General features: G+C 45.5%; 2 protein-coding genes across 2 annotated transcripts in view; one reads left to right on the forward strand and one right to left on the reverse strand.

The window, feature by feature from the left end:
- Positions 1-1,879, reverse strand: part of LOC147646848 (uncharacterized) — a 108,572-nt gene extending 106,693 nt beyond the window's left edge. Inside the window, exon 1 of the mRNA XM_086872914.1 lies at positions 1,820-1,879. The gene's annotated coding sequence lies outside the window, so the exon portion shown is untranslated. The remainder of the gene's footprint in view (positions 1-1,819) is intronic.
- LOC147646837 (uncharacterized) overlaps positions 1-8,968 on the forward strand; it is a 410,249-nt gene extending 401,281 nt beyond the window's left edge. Inside the window, 1 exon segment of the mRNA XM_086872957.1 lies at positions 7,045-8,968. Coding sequence (XP_086729083.1) covers positions 7,045-7,574 — 530 coding nt within the window. The 3' untranslated portion in view covers positions 7,575-8,968.
- Positions 8,969-17,611: the final 8,643 nt, after the last annotated feature.

The raw sequence follows: 17,611 nt of genomic DNA on the forward strand, positions 1-17,611 counted from the left end.
CTTATGGGATTGGCCAGAGCCCTCCCTCCTCCAAACAGCCCCTACACCTGATCTAGCCCAAGACCAGGAAATTTCAGGGGATCTCAGGATGTGCATGGCCCATGCTGCAGTTTGGGCTCCCTGTCAGCTGATGCCAAATGCCTTCCTGCAGAGGCTGGGGAGAAGCTGTAGCCAGGCCAGGCTGGGAAACAGCCCTGCAGGACATGAAAGCAGCAGTGAGACAGCGAGGCTGACATGGATCCCTTCCTGCTGTGCCGGGCACGGCGTGTCCAGATGTGCAGAGAAAGCCCCCGGCTGCTGAGTGTCAGGAGAAGGTTGAGGGACATGGACCCACCTTGTCCTCCCTGCAGCATTTCCTTCAGCATTTGCTGCATGGTATTGGATGGCTCATGGGGTTTCCGGTGTCCTGCAGCTTTGTTCTTTCCTCCTGGAGGACCTTATAAAAAAATATATATCCATTTCCCAGGAATAGATCCTAAATAATCAGGGTTCAGCTTGTGGGATCAGCAAGGACACACTACTCACCTCTGAGACAGGAGCTGGGCTTGCGTGCAGCATCCAGCCCAGGAGCCTGGAAAGTCCTCCCTGCAGACACACCTGTAACTCAACAGCCACAGAAGCTTCTGTCATGTCTGCTGATCTGCACAGGCAGCACTGAGCTGCAGGAGCGGTGAGGGGATCACGCAGGGCGAGGGCACACACGTGCACAGCTCTGTCCTGGCACCTTCAGCGATGCTGCCCTGGCTGAGCTTTGGGCTCTGAGCTGGTAGCTCTCCCAGGGGGAAAGGCCTTGACCTACCCTCACCATCTCCAAGAGCCTCAGTCCTGGATGTGGGTTGGGAAGCCAGATCACCTTCACCAAGAGGCTTGGCTGCAAAGAAAGGCAGGACAGAAGAGTTCCCATGGCACTGTAGAAGATCCTCAGGCTCCCTGGGGCTGGCAAAGGAGCCACACGAGGCCCAGCGCTGGGGCACAGCCCTGGGCCCGGCCCCTTCCTCTCTGATCTTCCTTGTAGCTGCACAGAGCACACGGAAAGTGACACTGGCATTGCACAGTGGAAGAAGATTGATAGTTAAATGCTCCTTCCTCCCACTGACAGCAATGCTGTGGGATCACTCAGGGCTCCAGAACGGAGCAGAGCGAGGGTTCCAGAATCCATCAGCCTTCAGATTCTTAAGTGAAGTGGCACGTGAGTAAGTTCTTGCCACATTGACACTGATTATACTGAGCAGAAAGGGACATAGAGAACTTGCCTCCAGCATTCTCCATGGGTCTCAAACCGTCATGTCCCGGGGCTTCCAGATGCCCCATGTCACGATCCCAGTCTAGAAGGGAGCACAGATCAGAACCATTCCATGGTGAGCTGGGACCCCCTTCTGCCTTAAGGAACTGGGCACTGCAAGGGGGTCAGGTAAGGCCGTGGGAGCCAGATGTCAATGGACATGGCCAAAGCTGCAGAGGGGCCTGGGGAGCTCTGGGCTGGCTCTGGTCACTCTCCACCCTCTTTGCAGGCCCTGTGCAAAATTCCTGGAGAGGCAGCAGGACCAGCCCAGGGGCTCTGGGGACTCTCTCCCTCCCACAGAGGAAACCTTCCCTGAAGCCCTGCGGAAAACCATCCCCAATGCTTCCCAGGGAGAAGGAAGTGCTGTCCCAGGAAAGGGAAGCCAGGCCCTGGGCTCACCTGCTCCCTGTGCTTGCCATGGAGCAGCCTGGGCAGCCCTGTCAGGCAGGGCCACTGCCAGGAGGAGCAGGAGGAAGAGGCGCAGAGCAAAGGCCATGGTGCCTTGCCCACTGCCAGTCCTGCAGCTCTTGCTGCCACCACTGTCCTGACACCGCTGTCCCAATGTCAGCACCGCTGCTGCCACAACAGTCGTGGTCAAGGACTGACTGCTCGGTCCTTGTGGTGCTGTGCAACCACGGGGCTCTGGGACCTCTGTGACCTCAGAGCCTGCTGTCACCTCAGCCTGCTGTCACCCCAGAGACTGCTGTGACCTCATGGCCTTGGCTGTACCCCCTGAGTGTTCTCCCATCTGTACTCCAATCTGTACTGGACTGATTGTAAATCTTTGACTTCATCAAAGGGTCATTGCCAAACAAAACCTTGGTTTTGCCTGCTGACATTGCTGGTCATGTTCTGTCCCATGAGATGCTCTTGATGGTTGCCTCTTTTCCTGGGCATGGCACTGGAGGAGGTCCAGGCCCAGGTGATGCCACTGAAGGAAATGTGCCCTCAGCCCAGGGACGCTCAACACAGACTCCCCCAGCCCCTCGGGGCCCCGCTGCTGGTCACAGCAGCCCCTGCCTGGCTCCTGCCTGCCCACACCGTGGTCAGCCCTGCCTGCTCCTGGACATGGAGCTCAGCCAGGGCTGGTGCTGTGTGGGCTTTGCTGGTGGTACCAGCCAGACACTGGGGTGACAGCTCCATCTCTTTATTGGAACAGAAGAGCTGTGTCAGGCCCTGCCCTGGCAGGAGGCACCTTCAGTCCAGGCCACAGAGCAGGGTGGGTCCCTTCAGGGACACAGGGCCTTGCTTTGGGTGGTGGCAGCATCTGCACAGCAGCAAGCTGGTAACGCAGCTGTGGCAGGGACATCACGTTATGGGCATGGAGATGTGAAATGTGTGGTGCAGGTGTCCCTGAGGGAGGTGTTTGGCCTTTCCTGTGAAGCTGCAGAGGGGAACCTGTTGAGAGAGGAGATGGCTGAGGCCCCAGCTGCAGCTGGCGCACAGGTACCCTCTTGCACACTGGGAGATTCTCACTGTGCTCAAAGTTTCCCTCTGAAGACTAAGAGCTGAATGTGGATGGGCTTAGCAACTGGTCTGCAGGCCAAACAATTGAGGTAGTAAAAAAAGAAATAGAGAAAATACAAGTTTATCCATAGCAAGGAAGAAAGCAAGGCCGTTAGCATGGAAACCAATAAAAAGGTGCATAAGGGGTATTTGCAGTTGTAATAAATGGAATTGGTTCGTGCTAACTAAATTGTAACTGTTATTAAAGTTATTATTAGAAACAATCAAGAATCAGTGTTACAAAGCAGATGTACCCCTTTGCAGATGTTACATGTCAAAATTAAGGTACAGGATGTAGTTTAGAAGATAAATGGTGTCTCAAGACCAAAATGGCCTTGAGATGGACCAAAATTAGAACAAATTTAGGCATTGGGCCTAAAGATTAGTAAACATAAGGCTAATTAGTAGACTAACATAACACAAGGCTTAGTAGGCACGCGCAAACCTGTAAGGTTATCCAAAGGACAATGAGGAAGAAGAGAAGTCTTCACCAAAAGACCACCAAAAGAAGACTGAAGACACCATTTCAACAAGTGAGGCATGTGCCATGAAGAAAAGTGATGTTAAGTCAGAAAAATTTGAAATAGGAGGAAACTTACAGGAAACATTAATGAATATGTATAAGTATACAGTATATGAGTTTAGCTTGAAGTGCTTTGTTTTGAAGGTGAGGCAGGGTGGGAAGCCTCCGTACCCTGGTGGGTTTTGCTTATGCTTTAATCATACTTAATTACTAGTAGATTATATATATAAATTTTAATTTTTTATTAAACTGTATTATTTTACAAAACTGTATTCTTTTATACCACATTGCTATTCAGATTAGTAAATTGTATTCATTTTTAATTAAACTTCCATTAAGCCAAGGGACCTAGTTGTCAAAATTCTAATTTCATTTATAATAATATTTTAACAAAGAAGGTTGGTACAACAATATTGGTATTTAACAAACGTGACACAATATGAGCTATATTAACAAAGAAGGCACCTTACGGTGACAACATTCTACTCTTCAGACTGTAAACATCTTTGTGTACTGATCAGGAGGTCAGGATTTGCTCTTTACAATCCTGATGCTGAATGTCTCCGTAGGCAGTCTGCTCACAGAGAAGAATGAATCCCTTGCAGGCTGCCCCTGTTTGGACAACCTGCTCCTCACCCCAAGCCTCAGCATGTCTGACATGGCCCACCTGGGACTGACATCCCAAAACATTGATAACATTTCTCTTTATAATTTTTCTTTATCATTAAAATCTAATTAATTAATAAAAATAAATTTTGATTTTTATTATAATATTGTTCTATATTTTTAGAACCTAATTTTTATATTTATATAAAAGAATTGATACATTTTTAGCAACTAAAAACATTATCGGTCCTTGGTTCAAAGTAACACAATTCCACTTTCATTAATTAATTGATCACTATTTCTCCCTCTTTATGCTAATTACACCTATTTTTAGTCCTTTGATCATATTTTTTAATCATTTTCTCAGACAGGGTAAAAGAGACCACTTTGGGGTCCATAGAAACTTTTCTGGGGAACATTTGGGGCAGTTTTGTGTCTGGGGAGGGAATTTAGAGAGAACTTGGTGGTCTGGAGGACACCTGGGGGAGCCAGGTGGGCACTTAGGGATTCTGTGGGACAATTCATGGTTTGGGGGAGCACTTGAGCGTCCAGGGGGGCGCTTGGAAGTCAGGGAGGGGAATCTGGGGGCCCTTCGGGGTCCGGGCGGGCACTTGCGAGACTGTAACGGGGAATCTATGGGTCGCGGGGGATGATGGGAGTTGTAGGCGCCGATATAATACGGTTTAACGGGGCCGCGGAGCATCACGGGAGTTATAGGCGCATCTCCAGTGGATTCCGGTGGGGCGTGGGGCATGACGGGAGATGGAGTCATGGCTGGAATAGCACTCTATGGGCGCCGCGGAGCATGACGGGAGCTGTAGTCCCGGAAGTGGCTCGGAAGGCGCGTTTGGCGGTGCAGGGAAGCACTCCGAGAGAACTTTTCCGTCCGAGTTGTGATTGCAGGTCCTCGGGGCGAATGTATACGGCTCGGGAGCACTTGGGGGGAACCTGGGGAGCTCTAATCGGGCTCATTTGGGCGTGGGGCACGGCAGGAGGTTTGGGCGTGGGGCACGGCAGGAGGTTTGGGCGCGGAACTGTGTTCTGGGATGATGGGAGATGAATTCCCAGCAGAGGCTGGAAGGGGCATCTGTGGTGTCGGGAGAACTCAGGGGTCCAGAGATGCTTTGGGGGGTCCTGAACGAGCACTGAGGGGGCACTCGGGGATCCTGGAGGGTTTGGGGCACACTTATGGGACATATGGGGGGCGATGCCGGGGTTCTAGGGAGTGCAGGGCATGTTCCCAGTTCCTCACAACCTGATCTCAATTGCCCCCTGCAGCCTGCTAATCACTGCCAGGACGATCCCAGTATGATATCCCAGTGTGATGTCAGTACACAGCCAGTGCAATCTCAGCCACTGCCAGGATGATCCCAGTACAAACCAGTCCCTGCCATTGCTGCCACTCCTGGGATCCCCCAGCCCTCTCTGTGTTCCCCCCTCCTGCATCTCCCCAGAGGAGCCCCAAGGGCTGGCAGTCCCCAGCCAGGGTGTCCAGCCAGCCCCAGGTTGGATCTGCAGCCCCCAGTTTTCCCAGTTTCCCTCTCCTTTTCCTCAGGCCAGGTTCCCCCCGTCCCCAGAGGGTGGGAGCAGTGGAGAGCCCCGCGCTGCCCATCCCGACCTGTCTTGGCTCCATCCCCGCTCCTGCTGTGGGCTGTGAGGGGTTCGGGAACGGGGCACTGAGGGTGTCACTGCTCCTGGGGGAGGAGAGGGAGGGATGAAAGAGGAGCAGGAGGAGGAGGAGGGACAAATGAGGATCAGGGAAAGGAGAAGGAACTACAAGGTCCAGCACTCCCTGAATTTATAGTCCCCCACCTGTGCGATCATTACCCACCATCCCACAGGTGACTGGGGAGCGGGAGCTTTGCCCAGATATCCTGGGCGGGTCCCTGGGTTGGGTTCATTTCGGGGGGGGATGTTTGGAGAATGTGGAACTCCAAAGCTGAGTGGAAAATCCTACTTGGGGGGATATTGGGGGGTCCCACCGTCCTTAAGTGGGGAGATGGAAACAGGGGGAACTTTTCAGATTCCTGGCACTCTCAGCAGCCCGGGGAGGGCAGGGACCGAGCAGACAGGTGATCCCCAGTACAAGCATGACTCCCAGCAGCTGGGACAGGGGGGAACCCTTGAACCCCAAACAGGAGAGACCAGAGATGGGGAACTCCTGGGAGGCATTTTCAGGCTGAATTTTGGTGTTTTCTGGAGGTTTTATGGACCCCAGATGTCCGATGACTTCTAGAGATGAACGCGGGCAGAGGGACCTGCAAACTCAATGTCCTCATCCCTTGTATTTCCCCAAACCAGGATTTCCCATTGCCAAACCTTGGCTGGATGGAGAGGAAGGCTGCGAGGAAGAGGAAGATGCCTCGGGACACCCAGGCAGGTGAGGAGGAAGTCAGTGCCCCTTTCCCTCTCTCTCCTGCTCCATCTCCCAGCCCAGCATGGCCCCCAGCTGCAGGACAACCCTGTTGCCGAGGCTGTCCTGCCGGGGATGCACTGGGGGGATCTCCTTCCCCTTCCCTCTGTCACAGAGGCAAATCCCATCCCCTCCTTGTCCTTCCTCCCTCAGACAAGGAGCTGAGGATGGAGACCAGGGAGGAAAAATCCCTGCAGCAGAACCTTGTGGAAGAGGCTGATTTGAGCAGTTCCACAGTGCAGGAATCCAATGGGGAGGAAAAGCCCCGGAGATCCCGCAGGAGGAGAAGCTCCAAACCCATCCCAGGGTGCTCTGAGGAGGAAAGACCCACCCTGTGCCGGGAAGGCGGCCGGAGATCCAGCCGGGGCTCTGAGCTGGTAGTTCATGAGCAGCTTCACAAAGGGCAGAAGCGCTACAAGTGCTTGGAATGTGGGAAGAGCTTCAGCCAGAGCAACAGCCTGATCTGCCACCAGATGATCCACACTGGGGAATGGCCCTACAAGTGTGGGAAATGTGGGAAGGGCTTCAGCTTTAACTCCAAACTCATCATCCACCAGCGCAGCCACACTGGGGAGAGGCCCTACGAGTGTCCCGAGTGTGGGAAGAGTTTTCGGATCAGCTCCAGTCTCCTCGTGCACCAGAGGATTCACACAGAGGAGAGGCCCTTCCGCTGCCCTGACTGTGGGGAGGGCTTCAAGCACAGCTCCACCCTCGCCATTCACCGGCGCATCCACACTGGGGAGAGGCCCTTCAAGTGTGGGGAATGTGGGAAGAGCTTCAGCCGGAGGTCCCACCTGATCCGCCACCAGAGGACCCACTCCGGGGAATGTCCCTATGAATGTGAGGAATGTGGGAAGAGCTTCAGCCGGAGGTCCCAACTGACCATCCATCAGATGATCCACACTGGGGAGAGGCCCTACGAGTGTCCAGAATGTGGGAAGAGGTTTCAGACCAGCTTCCAGTTCCTCAGGCACCAGCAGATTCACACGGATGAGAGGCCCTTCCGCTGCCCTGACTGTGGGGAGCGCTTCAAGCAAAACTCCCACCTCATCACCCACCGGCGCATCCACACTGGGGAGAGGCCTTATAAGTGTGAGGAATGTGGGAAGGCGTTCAGCCAGAGCTCCAGCCTCAGTACCCACAAACGCATCCACACCGGGGAGAGGCCCTATGAGTGTCCCCACTGTGGGAAGAACTTCTCAGACAGCTCTCAACTGACCAGACACAAACGGAGGCACCACTAAGGGAAGCCCTGCGAGTGCTCCAAGTGCAGGAAGAGCTTCGTGCGCTGCTCCAACTCCATCCCCCATCAGTGGACCCATGTTGGGCAGAGCCCTGATGGCCCATGTTCCCTGTGATCTGTGTTGGGAAGACACTGGGCTGGTGGTTGTTTTGGTTTTGTTCGAATTATCTTTAGATTCATCTTCATCCTTGTAAAACAGACTAAATTGGGGTAAAAATCAACAAATTAATGGCATCTAATTAATCAATGGCACCTAAAACCTCACATTTTACTAGTGCTTCAAGAGAAACTGGGAATCAGGGAGCTACTTGAGAGTATTTAGGGGTTGTGGGGTATTTGGAGTTGTCTCCATTTCTTGGCACTCAAAGAGATGAGGGGCTTCAATCTGTCACCTCAAGACCTCTCAGTGCCTCTGAATGCTACTCAGTCCCACCCCAAAATTATTCAATTCCACCCCCCCTCCAGCTATGATGCCCTTAGTTTTAGCTTTCATATTTTTCATATTCTGCACTGCCTAGGTTTGTAGTTTTGAACTTCATATTAATTGTTAGTGTCAGAAAAAATTAATCCACAAACACCAGAGGTTTATATGCAAAAAGGAGATAGAGGAGTGCTTTCAATTTTTTCAAATAAAGGGAGAGGCCATGGGGCATTCCCCTGGGATCTCTCTAATTTTTGGAGGGCGCAGCCTCCCTTTTATCCCAATTCCAGGCCGTACGTCCCTTCTCCCTTTCCCCATAGGCTGAGGGATTTGAGAGGTACAGACTTCCTGGTACACATGATACCTGAGATACCATCCCCACTCCCCCCAGTGCATAATCTCCTTCTTAGTTCTCAGCCCTGTTGGAATTTTATGGTGTTTCCCCAGTGTCTCTTTCATCTTTCAGTTGAATCCATCCCATTGTTTCTGTTATCTCTCAGTGATAGTTTCATTTTATCGGCAGACTCACAGCTTGTTTGTAAAGACAAGTGTCACTCTGATAGTATAAGGTTTTAAAATCTTAGAAAATTCGGGGACTTAGAAAGAAAGTTAGGTTTGGTGAGCCCGGGAAGAGTAGGCCCTGGCAAGTGTTAGGCCTTGTACTTGCTAAAGATCATGTCAAACTGCACCTGTGTAATTGGTATATGATGAATGATACAATTGTTAGATGTAATTAGATATAATTATTGTTTAAAGAACATGAGGAACAATGTTAGGGGGTTGAGGGGGATCAGGAGCAATCCATGCTTGGGTAAAAACAATGCATACAATAGAACAATGTAAGTTTAATAATTAATATGAAAGTTATATAATGATAGAGTATAAAAGTATGTTCAACTCAAAACCAAGTCAGGTTAGATTTGGGTATGTGTACCCCTGACACCCAGAGCTCTTAATAAAGCACCTTCATTTAATCATTCTGTGATTATGTGTGTTCCTGAACACTAACATTTTGGCGACCCCAGATGGGACCTTGTGAGTGCTGCTGAGCAAACTCACGACCCGATCACGCTCCAGCCGGCACCGAGGGATTCTTGGGGACCCCATCAGCTGCGACCGTCTCTGCTGCTCACAATTTCCCCAGGAGAGAAAGGTAAGGTGCTTTACTGTGGGGGTCCGGAAACCAGCTGATTCAGAGATCCTGGCTCTCCCTTGGAGGCAAGGCACTTTCTCTCAGAGAGAGAAAAGTGTTACTCCCAGAAATCTTTGAGTTAGTTGCCTAGGCGCCGTCTGTCAGACGACTGCAATAGCGTTGCAGATCCAGCATTTGTGGTATATTGTAGTTATAATATGGAGAAACTTAAAGGGATTTTGGGCAGCAATGCTCCCATACCAGATACTTCTCCTTTGGGTGCTTATTAGCACATTGGAAACAAGGTAACATTGGGGAAGAATTACATAAGACTAAGATAATTTCGGCCAAATCTTCCCACAGAAAAAGACCCCAGCAACCCCGTCTCTTCTGTTGGTAGCTATAACCCGCTCTTCTCTCTCTTTACTTTGTTTTCTTTATCTCACCCTCTCTTCCTCTCCTCTCTCGCATAACCCTTGTTGTTGGCACTAAAATAAAGGTACATTATTGTTGTTGTGATTTAAACTGAAATCCCTTGTGTCCGTCTTGCACTCTGAGATCAAATGAACCTCTCACGAGTCCCACTCGCATTAGCGAATCGTGGCATTTAAACTGGAGTCACGGACAGGATTTCTGACAGACAGAAGGGGCTGCAGGTTTGTTGTGCAGTCTGTATTAGGGGAAGGACGTTTTGCTCCAGTTGCACCCAGCCCGACACTCCCAAAGAGTCAGTGGTGTCTAGAAAGCAAGAGGGGCAACTTGAATTTCCTGCAAACTGCACAAGCCGAGGTGAAAAGCACCCCGCACTCACTTGAGGGCTCTGTCTGCAGAATTTCGCAAAAGATCTCTTAGTGCAAAAGGGCTGGATTGTTTTTGTTGTGTGTATGAATTTTGACAGCTTGGTGTAGCAAAGAGACAACCAGAATTTTAAACTGAAGGAGTGCCTCCCAAGCAGATTTGTTCTTTTTACCCATACAGGGAAGCAAAAATTTCTGTGTGTGTGTGTGTGTGTGTGTGTGTGTGTAATTTAAGTTGATACCTCCCTGTAGTGGTTTTTCCCTCTGTAAAAATGACCGAAAATGGCTGCAGAAGTTAAAGCTGCATTTTATGCATGTTATGCTTTGTTAGCAAAACACAATGCCAAACCTCCAGGAGGGAAAGGTTCGTGCTTAATAATTGGTTTAATTTGGAAAATGTGATTGATAGACTATGTTTTTTTTACAACATGAAACAGAATTTAAACTGGGCAAAAATAAAACTCTACTCTGCTCAGTTTTGGGAGCTTGTCTTACAGCAGCTATAGAAACTTGCTTTAAGTGAAGAAGTTAGGAAAGAACTATAATAGACTCCCTCCAAAACCTAGTTAAAATTTTGCAAAAACAATTGGATGAAGAAAGGAGTAAGATCAATCTGTTGTGAGTAGCCCTCCATGATAAAAATTCAAAAAATGCTGACTTGCTAAAGGAAACAAGAGAGGGAAACCCCTCTCATTAATCAAATTTACCCTCAAAAGGAGCTAACTTGGATAAAATTGTGGGGAACACTGGTGTCTTAGTTTGAAACCTCTAATTAAAAGACAATATAATATAATTATATCAATAATGAAAAGGATCCGCATATAACGACTGAAAATAAAGAAAAAGAAAAAAAAAAAAAAAAAAGGGAGTACGGGAGTCTGCCTCACGAGTCAGAGACAGAATATGTATTCTGAGTGTCTCTTACTGGAGGTGATTAAATTCGATTGAGAGAACAGGAAGCCAGTGGGTACTGGGGACATGGAGTCTTCGTAACAACAGGAGACAGACATAACCCATGGTCCCTAAATCAGCATGCAGCTTATCAGGCAGAAGGGCTTAACCCCTTGGAAAGGGGGGACCCTATAGCTATAGTTGGTACCCCCAACCAACTACTGGAAAACATTCACAAAGCTGCCTGCTTGAAAATGATACACAAAAGAAAATTAATTGCTGGTTCTAAATCACCAGTGTTGTTACCTGTGAAAACTGAAATTATGATCTCTTTAATTCAAGGCCTTCCAGAATCACTTAAACCTACAGCAATTTTTCTCATAAAAAACCCCCAAAACCATAGCAGCTATAACCCCTGTGGATAGACTAGATAGATTTCTTGGGAACCCGACTGATTGACCTGGTTCCGCTGATCCTGGGTTTACTCCCTTCACCACCCCCTCTCAGCCGACAGGTTCACAACTGTGTTCTCCTGCTAGGAACCATAAAATTTGGACATGGAGCAAAGTTGCAAAAGAGTTAATTAATTACAGTAGAAATTATGGACCTGTAAAAATCCCAGAAGAAAAATCAGAGAAAGCAAAGGGTGTCATATACATTGGTTCTCTTAATGAAAACCCAGAAAAGAGAAAACAAATCTCTAACCACCAGTACTGGTGGTCACTAAGGATAAAGAAGAGGGTCCCCAGAAACATAATGGATGACTTATCACTTAAAGTTGAGTAAAGTAGTTTCTAATTAACACTGTCCCAAGTTCATTGTATCGAATGCCCCATTGTATAACCCAGCACACCTCCACAGGCTCTGGGCTGCGAGCCAAAGCAGTCTCCTTCTCAGCTTCTGGGAGTGGAGCCCAAACAGCCTCAAACCCCAAATCAGGGAAACTGGTAACTCTGCCTCTCATGGGTGAGCAGAGAGGTGGAGGTTGGTTGTATTTAAAATGCTCACTAGAAATAACAAAACTGGAGACATACTGATTTTAGCAATGGTGGGTCCCAAACATGCACCTATTACTTCTGTAGTTAATGCTAGAGCCCAAATTTCTGTGTTGACCAATACAGACTAGTTCAGGATTTGAGAGCAATAAATGCAATAACTAAAGATATTTATCCAGTGGTAGCTAATCCTTGCACATTGTTAACATCCATAAAAGAGAAATATAAATGGTTTACTGTAATTGATTTAAAAGATGCCATTTTCTACATACCCCTTGACAAATATATATGATAAAAATATATGAGATAAATATATGAGACAAATATATGAGATAACACACTTAATGTATCTCAATTTTTCTGCATACCCTTGACAAAGAAAGTAGGAAACTACTTGCCTTTGAGTGGGAAAATCCAGAAAATGGAAGGAAAACTCAGCTCACCTGGACACACCTCCCACAAGGATACAAGAACAGTCCAACCCTATTTGGAAGCCAGCTATTTAAGGAGCTGGAGATTTGGACTGAGAATGAGCAAGTACTGAGAGAACAATACCTGCTGTTACAGTATGTTGATGATATACTGACAATTACAGAAGAGAAAACAACCTGCATAAAGGTAACAATTGAAATTTTAAATCAGCTGGGAATGGGAGGATATAAGGTGTCTAAAGAGAAGGCACAAATTGCCCGGCAAACTGTGATTTACATGGGATGTGAAATCTCACAAGGGCAACATAAGCTGGGTACTGATCATATTCAAGCTATTTGTGCTATTCCAGAACCCCAGAACCTGCATGAGCTGCGAGTTTTCCTTGGGATGACAGGGTGGTGCCACCTGTGGATCATGGACTATGGACTAATTGCAAAACCCCTGTATGAAGCCCAGAAGACACAACCATTTACCTGGGGCAAACCACAGAAGGAGACCTTCCTCAAACTGAAGGAGGCATTGACAACGGCTCCGGCATTAGGATTGCCTGATTTACCCAAAGATATTCACCTGTTTGTGCATGAAAGACTACACCTAGCACTGGGAGTGCTGACCCAACCTTTGGGAGGCTGGAAAAGGCCGGTAGGCTACTTCTCCAAACAACTTGACAATGAGAGTGCCTGATGGCCTTCGTGCCTGTGGGCAGTTGTAGCCACCGTGATGCTGATACAAGAAGCCAGGAAACTCACAATGGGTAGAGACATAGATGTCTATGTGCCACACATGGTGACCACTGTTTTAGAACAAAAGGGGGGCCATGGGCTATATCCAAGCAGGATGATGAAATTCCAGGTAATCCTGACTGAGCAGGATGATGTCACACAAAAGACAACTAACCTCTTGAATCCAGCTTTGTTCTCACGTACCACAACTGAAGAAGGCCCATTAGAGCACGACTGTGTAGAAGTAATAGAGTACACCTATTTGGCAAGAGAAGACCTGAAAGACATCCCACTAGAGCAAGCAGAGTGAGAGCTATTCACAGATGGAAGCAGCTTGGTGGAGAACGGGACCAGATACGCTGGATATGCGGTAACAACAGTCAGTACAATAGTGGAGGCAAAAGCATTATTACCAAATCCATCTGCCCAGAGGGCAGAACTGGTTGCCTTAAGCAGAGCACTAGAATTGAGTAAAGGGAAAAGGGTAAACATATGGACTGACTCAAAGTATGCTTTTGGAGTAGTACATGTACATGGAGCACTGTAGAAAGAAAGAAGACTACTGGCTTCTCAAGGTACACACGTTAAACATCAAGATGCAGTCCTGCAATTGATAAAAGCAATACAAAAACCTGAACAAGTATCAATTATACAGTGTAAAGCACACCAATCAAGAGACTCCAAAATTTGTGAGGAAAATCGAAAAGCAGACTGGACAGCTCGACAGATTGCTTGAGAAGTGCAAACAACAATGGCATTGATACCTTTAAATGTTAATGTAGCTCAATGTAATTTGCCTCCAAAACCAAAATATTCAGTAGAAGATGAGAAATTGGGACATTAGCTAAATGCACAAAATAATTCAGAAGAGTGGTATGTAACTGCACAAAGACAAATAGTGTTAACCCCCTTGATAATGAGAGAAGTTCTACAAATTAAACATAACAAATGCCATTGGGGTGCAGAAACATTGGTAAAATTGCTAAAACAAAAATTAATCTTGGTATGGATGCTAACAATGGCAAAATCAACTCAGTGGCTAGACACAGGCAGAGCTAGGAAGGATTAAGATAGGAATAGAATCAAGATGACACTTGGTAAGAACCCTTTAGTAGAGCGAAATTTGGGTGGGCCCTAGAGTCTTTGCTTGGTCCTATAGCAAACTATCAGAATAAAGAAATGTTGTACAAACTTACAGGTCAGGTAGATAAATTAGCAAGAGTGACCTGAGAAAGATTTAAAGAACTAAACATACAATTACAATTTACTACTCCTGAAAGAGCATGGAGTGTGTGGGTTTTTTAAAGGGAAGGACTGATCATTGCTGCATCCACATCCCAAATGTAACTGCAGATGTAGAATATGACATCAATCAGTTGCAACAAATAGAGCATGGAGCACAGGAAGAGCAAAAGGATTTGACTACAATTGGTTAGGGAGAATCTTCAAAGGGTTAGGGTGGAATGTGAGGTCGTGGAGTAAATCTATCATTGAGAGTGCCATAATCTTACTAATTGTATTCTTAGCAATTTGGTTAGTTTGCAGCATCTTCAAGGTAGAAATACAGAAGAAAATGTCCTGGAACCAGAAAATAATAAAGGCACTGATGTGAGATCCACCATCTTCTGGTTCTCCAGTTCCTGACAATATCCAGGACAGCTCACCTGGATGAGGTTTACATCAATCAAGGATTCAAAGAACATCAAGTATAAACTCAGAAACAAAGAACTGTATCAAGTGAAAACATTTGCACTTATAGTGAAGTGAAAATGCTTTCATTTTGATATGTAATATCAAATATATAATACAAATATGTAATGATAGTAAAAGGTCTCAAAATCTTAGAAAATCCAGGGACTTAGAAAGTTAGGTTTGCCAAGCCTGGGAAAAGTTGGCCCTGGGAAATGTTAGGCCTTGTACTTGCTAAAAATCAGGTCAAAACTGCACCTGTGTAATCAGTAGATGATCATGATACAATTGTTAGATGTGATTAGCTGTAATTATTGTTTAAAGAACATGAGGAACAATGTTAGGGGGCTGGGGTGGATCAGGAGCAATCCATGCTTGGGTAAAAACAATGCATACAATAGAGCAATGTAAGTTTAATAATTAATATATAAGTTATATAATAACAGAGTATAAAACATGTTCAACTCAAAACCAAGATGGGTCAGATTTGGGTATGTGAACCCCTGACACCCAGATCTCTTAATAAAGCCCCTGCATATAATCATTTGTGATTATGTGTGTTCCTGAACGCTAACAATTTCATCAGATTTTACTGGAATTTTGTGGGATTTTTCTGGAATTTTGTGGGATTTTCCTTGAGTTTTGTGGGATTTTTCTTGAATTTTGTGGGGTTTTGAGAAGATTTAGGGACTTGTGGGATTTTTCTGGAATTTTGTGGGATTTTTCTTGGATTTTTCTGGCTATTGAAGAGATTTTGTGGGATGCTTCTGGAATTTTGTGGGATTCTCATGGAATTTTGTGGGATATTGAGGAGACTTGAAAACTTTTGAGGGATTTTTTTTTAGATTTTGTGGAAATTTGTGGAGATATTGTGGAATATTTCTGGAATTTGGTAGCATTTTGAGAAGATTTAGGGAATTTTGTGGGATTTTTTTTCAATTTTGTGGAATTTTTGTGGAAGTATGTGAGACTTTGAACAAATGAAAATAATTTTGTGGGATGTTTCTTGAATTTTGTGGGATTTTTGTGAATGTTCTAGAATCGCCTAAAATTTTGTAGGATTTTTTAAAATTATTTTCGTGGGATTTTTTGGAAATTTTGTGGGACTTTTCTGGAATTTTGAAGGATTGTTCTTGAATTTTATGGGATATTCAGGCAATTTTGTGGGATTTTTCTGGAATTTTGTGGGATGTTTCTGGAATTTGGTAGGGTTTTGAGGAGATTTAGGGAATTTTTTGTGATTTTTCTGCGATTTACCAGGATATTGATGAGATTTTGTGGAATTTCTCTGGAATTACGTGGGATTTTTCAGGAATTTGGAAGTATTTTGAGGAGATTTAAGGAATTTCGTGGGATTTTTTTGAATATTAGTGGGATATTGAGATTTTTTGGGATGTTTCTGGAATTTTATGGGATTTTTCTTGAATTTTGTGAGGTTTTCCAAGGATTTTGTGAGATTTTTCTGGAATATTGTCAAAATTGACGGAGATATTGTGGGATTTTTCTGGATTTTTTTTTATTTTCCAGGAGTTTTGTTGGAAGTGGAGGAGATTTTGTGGGATGTTTCTGGAATTTGGTGGGATTTTTCTGAAATTTTGTGGGATTTTCCTTGAATGATGTGGGATTTTTTTCTAGATTTTCTTGGAACTTGTGCAGATTTTGTGGGATGTTTTGTTATTTGGTGGGGTTTTGAGAAGATGTAGGGAATTTTGTGGGATTTTTCAGGAATTTGTGGGATTTTTCTTAAATTTTGTGGGATGTTTCTGGAATTTTGTAGGATTTTGAGGAGACTTGAAGAATTTTGAGGGATTTTTCTTAGAATTTGTGGAAATTTGTAAAGATCTTGTGGGATGTTTCTGGAATTTTGTGGATTTTTCTTCAATCTTGTGGGATTTTTCTGTAATCTTGTGAAATTTTTCAGGATTTTTTCAGAAATTTGTGGAGATTTAGTGAAATGTTTCTGGAATTTGGTAGGGTTTTCAGAAGATTTATGGAATTTTGTGGAATTTTTATTGAATTTGGTAGGATTTTTCTGGAATTGTGTGGGATTTTGAGGAAATGTTTTGGAATTTTGTGGGATGTACCTGGATTTTTTGTGGGATGTTTGTGGAATCTTCTCAGCTTTTTCTGGAATTTTGTAGGAAATTGGAGAAAATTTTGTGGGATGTTTCTGGAATTTGGTAGCGTTTTGAGAAGATTTAGGGAATTATGTGGGATTTTTCAGGAATTTAGTGGGATATTTCTGGAATTTTGTGGGAATTTCCCTGAATTTTGTGTGACATTTCCTGAATTTTGTGGAATTTTTTTGGCATGTTGTGGAATGTTTTGGCATTTTGTGGGATTTTAGGGAGACTTGAAGAATTTTGAGAGATTTTTCTTAGATTTTCTGGAAATTGGAGGAGATTTTGTAGAATGTTTCTGGAATTTGGTGGGGTTTTTGTGGCATTTTGTGGCATTTTGAGGAGACTTGAATTTTGAGGGATTTTTCTGAGATTTTGTGGAAATTTGTAAAGAATTTTGTGGGATGTTTCTGGAATTTCGTAGCGTTTTGAAAAGATTTAGGGTATTTTGTGGGATTTTTCTTCAATCTTGTGGTATTTTTCTGCAATTTTGTGGAAATTGGAGGAGATTTTGTGGGATGTTTTTGGAATTTGGTAGGGTTTTGAGAAGATTTAAGGAATCTTGTGGCATTTTTGTGGAGTTTTGTTGGCTTTTTGTCCTTCTTTAAGGCCAATTTAGGAGGAAAACTCCAAGTGGGGGTTTCCCCAGGGAAATGACCCCTCCCCCTCAACTGTTCCGGGAAAGGAAAAAAATTTCCTTGGAGAGAAGTGGAAAAAGCTGTTTATTTAACAGAAATTGAATAATATTAAATAAGAAAACCTCTCGCTGTTGAATGGGATGGCAAATCTAGGAAGAAATGTCCTTTTCATGTGCTGTAGCTCGGCTCGCTCAGGTTCTT

Source organism: Cyanistes caeruleus, unplaced genomic scaffold (assembly GCF_971803275.1).
Source record: "Cyanistes caeruleus unplaced genomic scaffold, bCyaCae1.hap1.1 HAP1_SCAFFOLD_78, whole genome shotgun sequence".
Classification (NCBI taxonomy): Eukaryota; Metazoa; Chordata; class Aves; order Passeriformes; family Paridae; genus Cyanistes; species Cyanistes caeruleus.